Here is a 17,780-nt window from a genome sequence, read left to right as displayed (position 1 = left end):
GAAAGAGTCTGGCAGTTCTTCAAATGATTAAACATGACCCAGCAATTCCTTACCTAGGTATCTACATAAGAGGATGAAAACTTATGTCTATATAAAAACTTCTAAGTGGATGTTTATTGGAGGACTATCCATAATAGCCAAAAAGTGAAAACTACTCAAATGTCCATGTACTGATAAATAGGTAGCTGAAATGTAGATCTACAGTGGAATATTATTCAGCCATATAAAGATACAAAGTACTGATAATGGTACCTTGAAACATTATGCTGAATGAAAAAAGATAGCACATATTTATGCATTTGATTTAATAATAAAAAAGTCACATATTTTATTATTTTATTTACATGAAAAATCCAGACTAGGCAAATCTATTCTGGTGGATTTGTGGTGGCTTAGGGCTGAAAGTTATTGGGGGCGGGGAGGGTGGGGGGGCGGTAGCTGAGGAGTATGGGGACTCTTTGAGATACTATAATGTTTTAAGACTGACTGGTGAGGATTGCATATATCTGTCAACATGCTAAAAACAATGAAATTGGACACTTTATATAAATTGTATGGTGTATTAATTATACCTAAAAATCTTATTTTGAAGAAAACAGAACTTTAGACTCTTTCTTAGATGTGATGACCCACTATTTTCTGAGCTGGAATAGTACCTGGAGATCATCCAGTGTGGACTCCTCCCTTCATGGGCCCTTGCAACCTTTTTCTCCCACTTCCCTCTGCATCTGGGTGAGCAACTCACAAAAAGTGGGATTTTCCCCTGTGACAAAGCCATATTGATTACTAATATGTCTTCAGTTCTTCTTGGCAGCCCAGGTCAGTGGGGAACATAGTGAAGTATCCCTGTCTTCATTTAGATGAGAAGTTACCTGGCTGATGTGTCTGAGTATTATGGTCCACACGGAGTATAAAATTAAGTATTTCCTAGTGAGTTATCCTGATTACCCCAGTGACTACCACAAAACTTCACTTGTAATTTACCACTGTCACCACTAGTGGTGAATCAGTATCCAGATTCAGAAGTGAATAATCCAGGACAGCTGACCTAGGAACATCAGCTGCCCGTTTCCGCCATCCAGGCAGCTAATTTACACAGTATTTCTATTAAAGCAAGGTAAACAGAAAAGGTCATTACATTTCAAACTCGAGATGCCATCCCAAACTAAAAAAAATTAAAAAACGCATTATTTGTGTGGTATAAAATAAGAAATTTCTCTTTCTAAAAAAGCTGTTTCCCAACTACCTACCTAACTTTAAAAGAGAAACATGTGGTTTTGCCTTGCCTCACTTTGAAGGCCCACTGCCTACTTATAACTGTGGACTGGATAGCAAGGAAGGAGAAAAAGACAAGAGTTAGAAAGGAGAGAAGAAAACAGAGATGATGGGCCACCCTCTCTCTATCCTCTTGCATCTTCTATGAGCTTGTTCCTTGAAATGTGTGTGGCTGTAGCAGGTGACTAGGGTGATCAATCATCTCAACCCAGTGTCTAGCATAAGCTGGACACACGGCACATAGTCAATTGATGTTTCTGGAGAAGATATTGGATGAGGCAAAAGAAAGAAAAAAGTTAAATTAGGACATATCATGTGCCCAGCACAGCGCATAAAGCACAGCCCAGGAATTTAAGGTCCTGACGGTCTAGCAGCATGGTCAACACATGTACCCCCACTTATAGACCTTTCATGTTAGAAAAAAAGCAGGTACTAAATTCTGCCTTGAGGGGGAATATGAACAGCATTTTAAAAAATGTGTAGATAGGATTTAAAGAAGTTAGTTAAAGATCTACATGAGAGTAGGGTACTGGGTAGATGGTAAACTTGACTAGATTATAAGATCAGGGAAGGCAACAAAGGTTTCAGGATTTCCATGCTTCCTAGAACTTTGCTCCTTGAGTGTTCACATAAAACTGCTTAGTTGATTTCTATGTTGACTAAGTGAATGACCTCAGTCATATCTTCATCTTGATCAAGTAAAGCATCTCAAAAGGAAAGAAAGACAGGAAAGAAGGTAAAAAGAAAGTGGGAGGGGGGAAGAAAGGGGAAAAAGGGGAAGATGGAGAGGTGGATGGATGGAAAGAAGGAGGGTAAGGAAAGAAGGAAGGAAAGAAGGAAAGGAGGAAGAAAGGAGGGAAGGAGGAAGGAGGAAGGAAATGAAAGAGAAAGGAAGAAGCAAGGAGCTCTGATGGACTACTGTAACTTTTCCTTCTACTGCCAAGATTTTTGGCCATGTTCCAAGTCCTATTATTCCCAGCTCTACTTTTGAATCATAAATTTGTAAAACTGTCAATGGACTTTTAAGGTGTCCTAACATTGCCTCTTACATTACAGAAGAGGAAACTGAGGCCCAGAGAGAAACCTTCCCACAAGCACAGGAATTATACTAATGGCTGAGCCAAAACTGAATTCCAGTTTTTTGACCATTCTCTCTCCACCATCCCAAAATCTGATCCTAATTCCCCCAGATGACTTGGGAGTGACAACTACACCTTCAAATATTCACAGCAGTGATAGGACTGGTGGCACAAAGACAGGGTTAACCTGGGATCTTCTGAAAGAACTTAGAAATATGAAACAACAAACGGATAAGTAATCCTCACACTTCCGCTTAGCTCTCCCTGACAGAAGGTGCTGGGGACTCTTAAGGGGCCTCTGAAAACCCTCAGAACCAAGAGCACTCAAACCAGACCAAGTCCTATTTTATGGAGACTAGAGATAAAATGCCTCCCAAGGACACAGTAATCCTCAAGGGCAGGGGCTTGGTTAGTCCCCTCTCCAGCCGGGCCACGGGTTCTCTTAGAGAGCGGCCTCCATACTGCCCATCAGGAGAACATTCTCTCCAGAGTGTGTGCAGTAAAGTCAGGAGCCAGGATTTTGTTGAGATCCTGCACTGATGCCCAGTGCCACCATGGGACTCAAGCTCAACTTTCCAACTAGAAAACGTGACAGGCCCTTTCCTACTCCTGAACTTTGATTTGTGTGTTTTCACCGAAATGGGCACATGAGCATAGCACAGTGACATTCCTCTGGAGGCCGGGCAAGGCAGGCAGACGAGCGCAGCAGCAGGATGAGAGGCAGTAGGAGTGGTAGCAGGTGAGAATGCGGGGGCCGTGACAAAGGGGCAGTCCCTGCATGCTGCAGCCAGTTGTTGCCAAGTGGGAATTTGGGCCAAATGTGACTAGAGTTGCCAATCTTTAAGACAGATTTTTATGTAAACTCCTCCAATTATAAATACTGACAGCCAAAAGCACTATGCCTGCCAATCAAAATCTGGCCTGAACGCTTTCATTTGTAACCTGCACAGAGCCCACTGCACACCCCACCTCCCCACCACACACACACACACACACACACACACACACACACACACACTTCAGTTTATGCTACACATAAAGCTTGGAAGAAGTTGACTGGCAAGCCCAGGCAAGGCCATGTTGGAAATAGCAGGGGTTTGGGAGTTAATCTGGGTCCAAAACTTGACTTAATAATTTACAAAGTATGCCTTCTTGAACTTGGTATGGAATTTTTCCGACTTTCCTGTAAAAGAGACTGCTATTAGAATGTATCCCATTGGGTTGTTGAAATGAAATGAGATGATATATGTAATAAACCTGAGCCAGTAATAGTGACACACCGGGCCTGCATCGAATCTCAACAGTGGGAGGGCCTGGGGCACCCTTGTGCCCAGTCCCACCAGGTGAGCACCTGTCCTGTGCTGGAATGCCTAGACACAGGAAGAACGCACCATCTCCCAAGACAGTCATTCCACTTTTGGATAGCTTTACACGTTAGAGAACATTTCCTTACATCAAGCTGGAATCTGCCCGTCTTGAATTCTTTCATTCTTAGATAGTAGTTCTGCCATCTTTGTTTATAAAGGCTTAATCTCTTGTTCACCTAAGAAAACTTTGAAGGAGATCATCACAGTCATATTTCCTATTTTCCCACTCATTTTTTTTTTTACTTTTTAGATTAAACATTTCAGTTCTTTCATTGTTTCTAACCAATGAAAATAAGAAATCATCAGATTATTTTATGGTCACAACCTCATGAGGCAGGTATCTATTTTACGGATGATGAAATGAAGGTGAGAGGGGTTAATTTGCCTGGAATTCCTGTTTCCATTGTCCCTTTTGAAGTGTGAACTGAACAGTGAGACTGGTACCCACTCTATTCTGAAAACTTTATATATGGTGTCCCCCCCAAATATGCATACACACTTTGACAACTGATAGCTCAATTTTGAAAATTAAATATATTTTAATAAACACTGCCTTTATAATTATTCAAAGTGTGTGTATGCATTTCTTTGGTATACTCTATATTGATTAATGCAGCCAAGACTGGGTTTTCTTGATGAATGTGTAGTCAACTAAAAGCCTGAAATCATTCTCACAAGGGTTGTCTCAGCCACAGCCTCCCTGTTACAATAGTAAACACTTACCCGATGCATACTGTAGGCCAAACACAGAAACTAAGGGTTTTATATATAAGGACTCCTGACTATGGCAGGTGGTCAAGGCAGGAACCAGCTTTTCTACCGTGTACTAGTTCTGTGACTATATGTACTATTTATATGACTAGCTCTATGGGCGCGTTACTTAGCTGTTCTGTGAAAAAGAGATGAAAAGGATAGTGTTACTTCACAGAGTGGCTGTGAGAATGAAGCTGTGACCATATGCCAAGTGTTTAGAACAGCGTCCAGCACAGAGCAAGACCTGCTTGTTAGCCATTATTCTTATGAAATAATCTGTAGCAATGCCTAACATGTATCGGAACAGGGCTTTGAACCCAATTTGAACCCCAGATCACGTTGTTTTGACGATAGCTTATTAACTGGTATTTGATGAAGGAAGGAAGGGAGGTGTGTTTCTGCTTTAGTAGTCACCGACTTTAAATAGCACAATGAGTATGCCAAGAGGACTGCCAAGGTAACCCAGCAAAAATGCATCAGACGACCAAACAACAAAAAATTTCAAATACTAAAGGAAGACTTAAAAGTATCCAAAGTGACCATAAAGACCAAAACAGATCACCTCCTTATCTCCAGGCAGGCAGGTGCTTCATTATTATTGTTAAAGAAAGTTATAAAATGGCAGAAACTTAAAGCCTTTTCAGTTGAAGGCGATTTCTCCTGAAAAATTCCCTTGCTCATTTTTCTTAAAAGGTGACTTAAAGCAGATTTAACAAAACACCTTTAAACCATAAAGTTTTGATGTACCATTTTTCATATTTCTTGCTTGTAGGGAGAAATGAGAGGATACGGTCCATTTTATTGCCATCTTGAGATTTTGTAATTCTACCTCAATTATTAACTTTTCAAAGTCTTAGGTGATGTCCAAATGGCTCATTCAAGACTACATTCATTCTGATTATTTTTGAGTATGTATGTAGTTGTACTCAATGCCTGGTTATCTACAACTAGAGGCCCGGTGTATGAAATTCATGCAAGGGCCTTGGCCCAGCCCCCTTCCCCCCAGAGGCCTCTGCCACCTCTGCTGTGGCCGGCCCCTGCCTGCTGCAACTTTGTCTAGAAGGAAGGACATCTGGAAGGATGTCTGGTCTAGTTAGCATATTATGCTTTTATTATAAAGACTAGAGGCCCAGTGCATAACATTTTTGCACGGGGGAGGGGTCCTTCAGCCTGGCCTGCACCCTCTTGCAATCTGGGATATCCCTCTCACAATCCGGGACCGCTGGCTCCTAACCATTCACCTGCCTGGCCTGCCCAATCACCCCTAATCACTCGCCTGCCTGCCTGATCACCCTTAACTACTCACCTACCTGCCTGATCACCCCTAACTGTCTCTGCCTGCTTGCTTCATTGCCCCTTACCACTTGCCTGCCTGCCTCATCACCACTCTGCCTGCCTGCCTGATTGCCCCTAACTGCTCACCTACCTGCTCAATTGCCCCTAACTTCTCACCTGCCTACCTGATCACCCCTAACTGCCTCTGCTTGCCTGCCTCATTGCCTCTAACCACTCACCTGCCTGCCTCATCACCCCTAACTACTCGCCTACCCGCCTGATGGCCCTTAACTGCTCACCTGCCTGCCTGATCGCTGCTAACCACCTCTGCCTTGGCCCATGCCATAGCAGCTCTGTCTGGAAGGACATCTGGAATGACATCCAGAAGGTCGTTCAGCTGTCCAGTCTACTTAGCATATTACCCTTTTATTATTATAGATTGTGTTTTTGCTAGCAAAACTTATCAATGTGGCTTCAGAGAGCTGGCATGCCAACATTTTCTGATATCGAGCCTAGGGGGTGTCAGGAAATGGTCTCTCTTAAAGGAATGGCTTGGGCATTTGGCAGATTCCTTCAAGTGCTAAGGAGGAAATCCCCTGGGAACAGACTAGGTGAACACAAGATCGGGACAGGGACTTAGGAAAGAAGATGCAACACTCCTGACTGCCAACCATGCCACCAACGTGAGTGACTTCTGTCCTACTGTGTATAGTCAAAGTCCCTTGGTGTCTAATGACAGAAATGTTTCTAGAAGGGAAATGTGAAATGGCAGGGCTTAACGAGATCAAGAATGTCTTCCATCAAGCTTTCATGTATTTGAAAAGGAGAATGGATAAGAGTTAAGTTACTCTTGTCTAAACTCTAGCCATGTGGTCCTAATCAGCTGTCCCGCAGTGATGGATAGAACGGATAATCTCCTTCATGCTTCGGCCTAGAGGGAACACAGAGCCAGGCTGCAGAGCAGTCTGCGGGTCCAATCAACAGTGTCCTCAGTGTATGTTCTAAATCCCAGAAATATGTGTTTCCCCTTTTACACAACTGTTTCAAAATAAAAATAAAAAGATATCCAGCAAAACCTGACCTTGTACTAGATTTTTGATGAAGCTGTATGCAGGGACAGGCAGAAAACTCCTAGGAATTTTTTACAGAAGAGCATTTGAAGTAGAATTCGGCAAATGCAAGTCAACCTCAGACTGTTGCCATTCTAGGAAACCCACCTACCCAGACGTTTCAGACGTGTCTCAGTCCAGGAGCTGAGAGTCCAAACTTCCAAACCCTGTGTACCCAACGTGTCCATCTGTCTGCTGAGCAAACACATTGGGCAATGATGTGAGAAGTCTGTCCCTGCTTGCGGTTTCCAGACAACGACGCAAGGTGCCTGGAAGTTTTCTCCTCAACAACCACGGCGCAGGTGGCTGCTAGGGTAGGAATCTTAGACAGTCCCTGAGACCAAAACTTTGGAAACCAATTCTTACTGAACGATTCAGGTCAGGATAAACACAAGGTTCAGAAAATAAATGGAAGGAGCCAGGCTTAGGGATGCAGTGACATGAGTAAGGGAGGTGTGAGAGCCCTGTGGACCGGCAGGGGGAGGGTACATGAGCAGGTGCTGAAAACTGAGCTTTAAATCTGGAGAGGAGGGGGTGGGAGGTGGAGGAGGGTAAAGGGGGATAAATACATGGTGACGGAGGAAGACTTGACTTGGGGTGGTGAACACACAGTACAGTATATGGATGGTGTATCATAGAATTGTACACCTGAAACCTATATGATTATATAAACCAATGTCACCCCAATTCATTCAATTAAGAATAGGAGTAAGTTTAAAAATAAATAAAATAAATCTGGAGAAGACTCTAGACATTAACCAAGCAATAATACATAATGTCATAAATTTGCTAAGAATTCCAGGCCTTTATAAAGAACTCAGCCAACGAGTGTGGCTAAGAGGTTGTTTTTTTGTAAAAGTTGGCTTCTTAATTTTTTTCCTCCTAAAACATGTAAACTGTTTTAGCCTATTTTCCTCAGAGAATTTCGAGGAATAGACCGCATATTTTCTTTTTAAAGTTTCTCTCGCAAAGGTATGACCATGATTCCATTGAAGTATTTTTAGAGGCTTTGCAAGCGTGCTCAGCCCCCGCTGCTGTCTGCGCCCTCCATTCTGCCTGCCTCATAACTGTGTGTGACAGGCAGAAGCGGCAAGACCTCCTTGCAGCTCAGGTTGGGGCTGACAGCCTTTGTGCATTCCCACCTCACAGAGACTATGATTGCCCGGGGACAGTGACAGTCTGGAGGCGCCCTGCATAAAGCTCCTGGTTGCGACTCTTTTCACCTACGTCCCTGCTTGTTCTAATGTCAGTACTGATGGGACATGCCACACCAGGGTGGCAAAATGAACAATAAACACCAGCTGCTCAGCCAGCCCCCAGCTGAGCAATGTCGACAGGCACCTCATGTGTGCCCACCTTGTCAGACCCGGGTTTGGAAGGCAGTGTTGGAGAAGAACGTCCAGGCACATGGAACCCTGAAGGCAAGGCATATTCAGGACTATTGGAAGAGTCCTCCCACTCCCTGGAAAAAACACTTCTGAACAATAGTTATTCCTTTAAAAAGTTAAACCTGTGCATTTAGAAATCTAGTATAAGTTGTGGTCCTAGAAACTGACCAGGGGACTCCAAAATGACAGAATGCCATATCTTCGCTCTTTGTGCCTCCCACACAACAAACAACAAGGCCTTGCAAGTAGCAGGTGTGCCATCCACACCCACACACAGGCTCCATCTGCCGATGCACCTCCTGGGTCAGGGAGCTGTGGGAAACCGTTCAGGAGAGCGGCGAGGAGCGTGCACAGAGCCTCACAGCAGCGGTGCAGCCCCTGCGCCTGGAGGACAGGGGTGGTTGCCACACCACGCTCTCTCCAGGCCCCTGGCCCCGCAGTGCTGTGTGAAAACCACCATGCTGCTTCCCTTTGGTGCTCTTTTCCCAAATAAAAAGTATACAATGACACCCCTACCCCCCCCGCAACTAAGCCTTTTAAAACTTTAATGTTCACTTGTTTAAATTTTTTTTCCACTTTCAAGATCCGCTTTATATCAAGCTATAAAAACCCGGGTCCTGTCCTGAATACACATATACAAAAGCAGTACTACTAACTCCTACAAATGTACAAAGGCTTTTGTGTTCCATCTACACTGGCCAGTTTCTGGCCAAGTACCTGGAAAGAGGGGGACAGACCCAAGAGAGCTGGCCGACCCTGGCAGCACCCTCAGAGGCACAGGCGAGGCTGAGTCACACCTGAGTCTGAACTGCCCACTCTCTTGCTAAGAGGGCCTAGGGGTGGGCAGAGGCCAGGAGGGTAACTGAGCCCTTGTCTTCCTGGGGTAGGACTAGGTGCCCCACAGGGCAGGGGATGAATGGAGGCTGTGGTGGGCAAAATCATGGTCCCCCAAAGATGCCCACATCCTAATCTCTGGAACCTGTGACTATGTTGGGTTCCATGCGAAGGGGAGCTAAGGTTGCAGGTGAAATTAAGGTTGCTAATCAGCTGACCTTACAAATAGGGAGAGGGTCCGCCAAAGGTAATCACAGGGGTCCTTACACAGTGGAAGAGGGCCCTGGCCACTGTGCGTCATGTGGTTGAGTGTCATCCATGCACCAAGAGGTGGCCAGCTTGGTTCCCTGTCAAGGCACATGCCCGGGTTGTGGGCTCGATCCTCAATAGGGGGCATGCAGGAGGCTGCTGAAAAATGTTTCCATCTCATGAATATTTCTTTCTCTCCCTTTTCCCTCCTCTCTGTCTCTAAAATTAATACACACACACACACACACACACACACACAGTGAAAGAAGGAAGCAAGAGACAAGTGCTATGATGTGAAAAGGCTTTGAAATGGACTGGGTCATGAGCCAAGGTTTATGGGAAGGTGGCCTCTAAAATCTGGAAGATGCCAGGGAATTCTCCCCTCGAGCCTCCAGAAGGAACCCAGCCTTGACTTCAGCTCACTAGACCTGCATCAGAACTCTAACCTCAAGAACAAAAAATAAGTCTTGTTTTAAGCTACTATGTTTGTGGAGATTTGCTGCAGCAGCAGTAAGAAACAAATACAGGAGCAAAGGCATCAGAAGTCAAGCTTGCCCTACCAGACCTCAGCCCCACTTTCAGGTGGAAGACCCATAAAGACATCCCCTGGGCCTGGGCCTGGGCCTGCATGGGAGGCAGGCTGAACCCTAGAAGACTCAGGAGGCCCCATTATGGTCCCATCCGCAGGGGGTGCCTGTGGACAATCAGAGAAGGGTCAGGGTTTGAGCTGCAGAGGTTGTGGGACAATTTGGAGCAGGGCTTGGATGCTGGCTCTGCCCCCAGCTTCCCATGTGACTCCCCAACCCCTTCCAGGCCCCAGCCCCTTTCCAGGCCCCATATTTTCCTTCTTTCTTTTCTGGTTGCCTTCAATTCCGCAGACTTGCTGAGCCAAGCTCATCACAGCCCTGGGCGAAGGAGTGAAGGTAGGTAAGGCTCAGACTCCGGCCCTGGGCGCCCACCCAGGCTATGAGGAAGACAGTTCTGAGGCAGACTGGAAAGGGCCCCATGGACAGGAGGTGTTGAAAACATTTTTCTTAAAAAAACTTTTAAATTGATTTTTAGAGAGAGAGGAAGGGAGAGGGAGAGAGAGAGAGAAACATTGCTGTGAGAGTGAAACATTGATTGGCTGCCTCCTGCACACCTCCCACTGGGGATCGATCCTACAACCTGGGCATGTGCCCTGACCAGGGATTGAACCAGCAACCCTTAGGTGTATAGGTCGATGCCCAACCAACTGAGCTACTCTGGGCAGGGCAAAAACTTTTAAACTTATTCTACCAAGTTCCACAATAAGTTTACATAACACACACACACACACACACACACACACACACACACACACTCAAATGTATTTTACATATATGTGGGTATAATGTATATATGAAAGTATGTGTATAAAATGAATACAAAAGCTTTATGAAAAAAGAATTTTCACTAAACAATACTTACCCATACCTTTTGCAATATATTTGGACATTTTTCTTTCTATTCTGATTTTTTTTTAAAAAAAATGCTGATTACACCCACTAATTGGACTCCACAGCCCATTTAATGGGTTGGGGTGCACATTTTTAAAAGCCCTGCTCAGCTTAGTAAAGAGTGTGGTGTCTCTTACCTATGTCTGTGAGCTACAATGCAGCAGTGAAACCCTGTGCAGGTAGATGGTGCCAACACAAGCGCAGTCCCCATCAGGGGACAACACAAAGCTCTTTGAGGTCAGGATTTGTTTCAGAAAAACACTCTGAAACCAGCTTAACTTATTCCTCAAAAGAAAAGGGAAAAATTGAATTTGAAATAAAAAACTTAATAACTACATAATGTATATTCTCAAAGATTAAAACAACAACTAATTCATTGTTTGAAGGCACTGACTGAAACTCCAGTGTGGTGGGAATAGCCCTAACCCAGGGACTGACCTGGGTCCTCTCCCAGCTTGTCACTTATTAGCTCTGTCCATTGTGTGCAGGTCACTGTGGCTGTTTTCTCATATATCAAATGGAAGAAATAACACCAACTTAGTTTATCTCAGAGATAATTGTGGAAAAGCTCTTCGGGAAAATCTGAAGTGCTGTACAAGTGAGTACATTGAATTCTCAGAATGTCTGTGCTGTTAGTATTTTTATTTACTTAAGGTCCCATGGCCAGGCAGGACATTTTCTAAGTATAATTATGTGAAAGCATAATGATTATTCTCTCCCAGAATATCTGAGTGGTTAGAACTTCTACTACTTTTCAATTACATACATAGTGTGCCTGATCGTTTTCCACCTGAAATTAAGCTGCTACTCAAATCTCATCAGTTTTATATAAGTGAGCGAACCAGTGGAGGAAAATCTGTTATGATAACGCCCCAACCCATTTGCTTAAATAGACGCAGAGAGTAAAGCAATCAAGTGAAGAGCAGCAAAAGAAAGATGAGTTTCATTAACAGGAAGAGCTAGAATGCAACCATTCAATCATAGCACTCCCCCCAATATTCCTCCTTTCAATTACAATTTTCCAGAGAAGACATTACACTTAAATAGCCCTGAAAGTCTTGGGCTTGGAGAGGTACAGGCTGACTTCATGTGTGGGGAACTCAACACGTCAAGTTCGAGGTCTTCCTAACTAAATTGGAGACACTGACAAAGTATTACAAACGTTGGAGATGCCATTAAACACTTTCTGGTCAGTTTCCTTACTTTACAGTCACAACTCAGATGGTGCAATAATAATTTCAATGAAATCTTCTAACCTTTAGAAAAGGCTTGGCCGGAGTCAATTTCTCCTCCCACCACTGAGACTGAGGAGAAAACCAGCCACCTCACGCTGCTGCCAACACCTTCCCCCACTGCCCGCATAGCTGGGTGTGAAGGAGCCTCAGGTCTTTCACACTAAGATGAGGAGAAGACTTCATGGATCATTGTGAGATTTAACTAACATGATGTAAATAAAACCATTTGTTTAAATGAGAAGAAACTATAAATGTTTATTTATGTTTATTAATAAAAGAATTTATTAAAGGAAATTTTAATTTATCAGACAACTCAGTAATAAAGTAGTTAAATATAATTACTTGGTTGACTAAATTGAGTTAATGAATTGTCAGAGGTTTTGCGGGTTTATACAAGCAGTGATGATACAGTGGTGATCCTGACTTCCCTGTACACTCCATACTAGAGGAATGTTCACATAGTGCTCACGTGGGAGCTGTGCCTATTACACAGCAGGCAATCACTAGCATCTAATAGTGTGTTCAGCATCCCTACACTGTAGATAAAGCTATGCAGCCCTGATTCTTTTTCTTAGAACCCTATCAGACTACAAATCTATACCTTTTCAAAAGATGTGTCTATGGTGCTCCTCTATGGCTACTATTATTAATTTAAGATCTTTTAGTATTAGTGCTATTGAAAAGAATCGGTCTTATAATTTCTCCAATGAACTTATATAATAGAGCACTTTATATGTCCTATCCAGTGGTCGGCAAACTGCTGCTCGTGAGTCACATGCGGCTCTTTGGCCCTTTGAGTGTGGCTCTTCCACAAAATACTGACTTCTGCGCATGGGCCACGAAGTTTCAATCACACTGTATGTGCGCACCCACATGTGGTATTTTGTGGAACAGCCACACTCAAGGGCCCAGGAGCCGCATGTGGCTCGCGAGCCGCAGTTTGCCGACCACTGTCCTATACTAATGTCCTATGAAATACAACTAGTGCATTTCACAATCCTTCTCCAAGAACACAGCCTTTGAAATAGACCATTTCCTTGTGTCTAACCAGACTATGCAGTTTTGAGATATTGGGACTTGTAATTTTATGCTAATGTTTCTGGACTATGCAGAACAGTAGGGATGATGAATATGAGACACAATGGCCATTACTCTCCCTCCCAAACTAATAACAGACATCTATCATTAGTCACGGCACTCTTTGTACTTAGCCTGGAATTTATCTTCAATGTCAATTTCAACGGAGTATTTATTCTACACAGTCTGTTAATCCCTTCCTATATTCATTGAACAAATATTACTGAATTCTTACTATATGCAGGCACTGTACCAGGGAGGCACATTGCAGATTAAAGACATTTAAATAGGCATGGACCTTGCCCTCATGGGGTTGAGGTTACCAATTGATTTGACACCCAAAGTAATGATTTCCGGCCAGATCTCCTTTGTTGTATAGTTTAAATGGAAATAATTCTAAATAGCCAAGTTTCTCCCCTACTATCAAAGGGCCTGAAGAAAACGGGTTCTGTACGACCTTACCTACTGGCTCCATAAACCCATGAGGTCTGTTGAACAGTATAGGAATTAAAGATGAAAAGAGTTGAATGTTATTTTTTAGAGAGATTGAAAGAGAGATGGTTGTCTTTTACTTATTTAAGTATTTGATTTGCAGGTCATATTATGATAAACCTATAGGAAGTCATTTACGAGAATTTTAGTATTAATGAATTTTACCCCACTCCCCTAGAAAGACAGGGATAAAGTGTTTTGTGTGTGTGTGTGTGTGTGTGTCCTTTACAAGTGCCAGAAAACACATAACCTACTGTGTGGAACTAGCGAAAGAGACAGATGTCTGCATACATACCCTTCCCCACCGCGGTCAAACTGTGTCTGCTTTCTCCCTGAGCCGCAAAAGCACATCCCTGAAAGCCTCTCCTTAATTCTGCACCTTCTCCGCCCTACCTGGCTTCCTGCCTGCCATTGCCCTTCCCGCCTGTAGCAGAGGCTCACTTCCCTTGGCAAAGATCCCTGCCTGCTTCCTCATATTTGTAAGTGGGATGATTGCATTCCTGGGTCCCAGGTTTGATTCCTGGTCAAGAACACGTAACTCTGTTGCAGGTTCATCACAGTCGGGGCACATGCAGGAGGCAACCAGTTGATGTGTCTCGATGTGTCTCTCTCACATCGATGTTTCTCTCTCTCTAAATCTTTCTCTCTTCCCCCCCTTCCATTCTTGATCTAAAGATCAATAGAAAAAAATAACCTTGGGTGAGGATTTAAAAAAAATATATTACTTCCAATATCACACAATTGTTCTACTGTCTATGAATCTGCTAATTACATATCATGCTCCAGTAAAACATTGTCTAATCACCTTATTTCAAAAATTCAAAAAGATTCCCACCAAAATGCAATTCTATGTACTGCCTCCAATGCAAGAATCCCGTTCTTTCACTCATCCCATAATACATGATGTGTATGTAGGCTACTGAAATGTATGATTGGTTGTTTTGCTATGCTTTTTAATTTGCTTTTATGCCTAAGGTGCCTACTAATTTTGCTTTATGTTCTCTAGGGCCTCATTTAAAAAAAAAAAAGTCCCGCCAAAACCGGTTTGGCTCAGTGGATAGAGCGTCGGCCTGCAGACTGAAAGGTCCCAGGTTCGATTCCGGTCAAGGGCATGTACCTTGGTTGCGGGCACATCCCCAGTGGGGAGTGTGCAGGAGGCAGCTGGTCGATGTTTCGCTCTCATAGATGTTTCTAACTCTCTATCTCTCTCCCTTCCTCTCTGTAAAAAAATCAATAAAATATATTAAAAAAAAGAAAAGTCCCTGACAAGGAAGAACAAATTAACAGGCCCTCTTCCTTATTCTTCTTCAGGGATCCAACTCTACCATCAATTTTTATTTCTTTAAGGATTTTGCACTTCTTTCCTCCAAATATTACTTTTTTTTATTCTCTAAGGAAAATAGTACCATCCGATATAATAAAAGGCTAATATGCAAATAGATCAAACGGAACAACTGGAACCGAACAACCAAACAACCGGTCGCTGTGATGTGCGCTGACCACGAGGAAGCGTGTACGGAACATGGAGGGCTTTGGCCACGGTCGGATGGTGGAGCAGGTGAGTGGGGGCACCAGATCAAGGCAGGGGCGCCAGTCGCTGTCATCAGGGTAAGTCTCTGGTGGTTACTAAAAATTCTTTGCTCCCACACCCTGTGGTCCTGCCTGGCGCTTGCACCTACAGCCGGCGCCAGAGCCACCGCTTGCACCCACTGTTGGTGCCTGACACTGGTCCCAATCACTCAGCGCCATCAGCAGGTGTGAGTGGCAGCTGCTGGCCCTGATCATCCCTGAGGGCTTCTCCACCTCCCCCTGCTCCTGAGGGGCGATCGGGCAGTAGCTGCCGCTCGCACCTGCTATGGGTGCCAGCCCCAATTGCTCCACTCTGTCAGCAGGTGCAAGCGGGGCTGGCGCCGTCAGCGTGTGGAAGTGGCAGTGGTGGGAGTGGGTCTGCCGGCAGACAGGAGACTGGGCCGTGGTGGGAGGGACCAGGCAGGGGCACAGAGGATGGGCTAAGACCTGCCCCTGTGCCTACCGCAGCCGTGCAGCCCACAGTTCCTGTCAAGGTGCATGAATTTGTGCACTAGGCCCTAGTTAAAATTATAACTGAAAATGAATCATTTTTACCTTTTTCCCTATTTTCCCTATATAATGGCACATGCCAACTCTTATATCATTATACTTGCTTAAGGAACATGAACTCATACAACTTCACCAACTGGAACCAATTTTGTAGCATTCAAGAGACAATTAGGAACATTACATTTATAAATTTAGTAAAAAGAACAACATTTTAACAATTTCAATGTGTAAGAGCATGCAGTTGTGTTAAGGGACAAAAAAAATTTTGTATTCTATTTTGGACTTCTCAGTAATCAAGAGAGAGAACTAAAATTTTGTCATTTACTCATCCAACTATGAGCCAGTCAGGATACTGTTTTGTGAACAAAATAGGAATCTTTCCCTTCAGGGAGCATACAATTATTGACCAATCCATGAAAATTCTAATTGAAATAAACATTCAGGAAATGCATTAAAAATGCATTCTAGCCCGGCTGGTGTAGCTCAGTGGTTGAGCATTAACCCATGAACCAGGAGGTCACTGGTTCGATTCCCGATCAGGGCACATGCCCGGGTTGCAGCCTCAATCCCCAATAGGGGGCGTGCAGGAGGTAGCAATCAGTGATTCTCTCTCATCCTTGATGTTTCTATCTCTTTCTCCCTCTCCCTTCCTCTCTGAAATCAACAAAAAAATATATTTTTTAAAAATGCATTCTAAAAATGTCTACCTCTTCCCCGGGCCTTTTCTTTCCCACGCCCTAGGAAAGCTCCCTTTCCAGTGGGACAGGGTAGGTTTATGACTTCAGAGAATCTACAAAAAACAAAATGTAGAAAACGGAAGTCTTACCATTAATAAATATATATATTGTAGATTCTGTTAGCTTGTTCTTTGAAGCAGGAGATAGGTACTTGCAGCTGTAGAAGCCAGTGTCGTTCGCCTCGGCGGTGGCCAAGGTCAGAGTGCTGCAGAACTGCCTGCCGCCCCTTCCACACGCATATTTAGTTATGTTCAGCCTTTTGCTTTCCTTACTCACTGTTTCAGGCAAAGACCACGAGTGGTCTGCTTTCCCCCTGCAATCACAGATAAGAAAATAAAACACTATTAGGGCTGGGGCCAGCTCCGAGGCACCCATCTCATTAGGCAGCACTACTCTGAGGTCCTTTCTTAGATGGAGTCATCTCTCTCTTTACAGAAAAGCGCGGCATTAGGAAAAGCTTTGCAACAACTCGGATGAAAGATGCAAAAATGTTTCGGGCATCCCTTCCCCTGTTTGCCTTTGAGTGAGCGAGTCTCTTCAGGAGATGAATTACCTCCATGGGAAGCAGGACACAGGTGGTTTGCACTTTGCAAATCACGAGAGACCACTGAAGTCTCCACTTTTCTACTCTGAGAGGGGACCTTTCTGCTTCGCCTTAGGAGGGGCAGCCAGAGTATCCCCAAACTGGCAGTCACTTACCTGCATTTGATAGATAGCTTCTTGCCTGCTTGTATGACATGCTGGGTGTCATTTAAATTCAGTTCAGGACTTCTTAATTTTGAGCCTGAACTAGATCCTGGAAAATAAATTTTTGAAATGTATTATTTGTAAATTGCCCTTTCATCATTTTTTTAAAGTCATATCTTTCCATAAAGGTGACTTTTCATCTTTAACTTAACTTTCATATGCAGAAAGGTGCACCTAATACAAAGTTCTCTTAATTCACTACTTTCTTCTAGTCCAAGTCAGACTTGTGAATATTATATATCCTTTTATACAAAATGATTTAAATAATATCCAAAAGCCCATTAATTTAGAACATTAATAGATTTATACATGGTTCAAAATGCAATTACATTAAGACCACAAGAGTGTGAACAAAAAGGGGGGCACATCCTAAACCCGAGAGGAGGTCTGCATGGCAGCCTTACATACTGAGAGACCTAAAGTAATCACAGAGGATGGTCTGCACATCAAAGTTCCTAACCAAAAGTGGGTCGTGGTGGGTCAAGTCCTAGGCCTGTAGCCTCCTTGACAAAGGTCAATCTTAACCTTCAGTGAACCTGCCCATTGTTGTTGTTGCATCTAATGTGTAACATTCCTTTGAAACATCAGAGTAGCCTCCTTTTCTAG

The 17,780-nt window shown here is 43.7% G+C and overlaps 1 protein-coding gene across 1 annotated transcript in view; it reads right to left on the bottom strand.

Annotated features, from left to right (window-relative positions):
• Positions 1-17,223, bottom strand: part of FLT1 (fms related tyrosine kinase 1) — a gene marked incomplete at its 5' end in the record, with an annotated part of 158,605 nt that extends 141,382 nt beyond the window's left edge. The window contains 2 exons of the mRNA XM_006773677.2: positions 16,517-16,740; positions 17,127-17,223. Coding sequence (XP_006773740.1) covers positions 16,517-16,740; positions 17,127-17,223 — 321 coding nt within the window. The remainder of the gene's footprint in view (positions 1-16,516; positions 16,741-17,126) is intronic.
• Positions 17,224-17,780: the final 557 nt, after the last annotated feature.

This window comes from Myotis davidii, unplaced genomic scaffold (genome assembly GCF_000327345.1).
Source record: "Myotis davidii unplaced genomic scaffold, ASM32734v1 scaffold65, whole genome shotgun sequence".
Lineage (NCBI taxonomy): Eukaryota > Metazoa > Chordata > Mammalia > Chiroptera > Vespertilionidae > Myotis > Myotis davidii.
The sequence above is the reverse complement of the archived record's forward strand: the minus strand, read 5'-3'. Positions and strand labels throughout refer to the sequence as shown.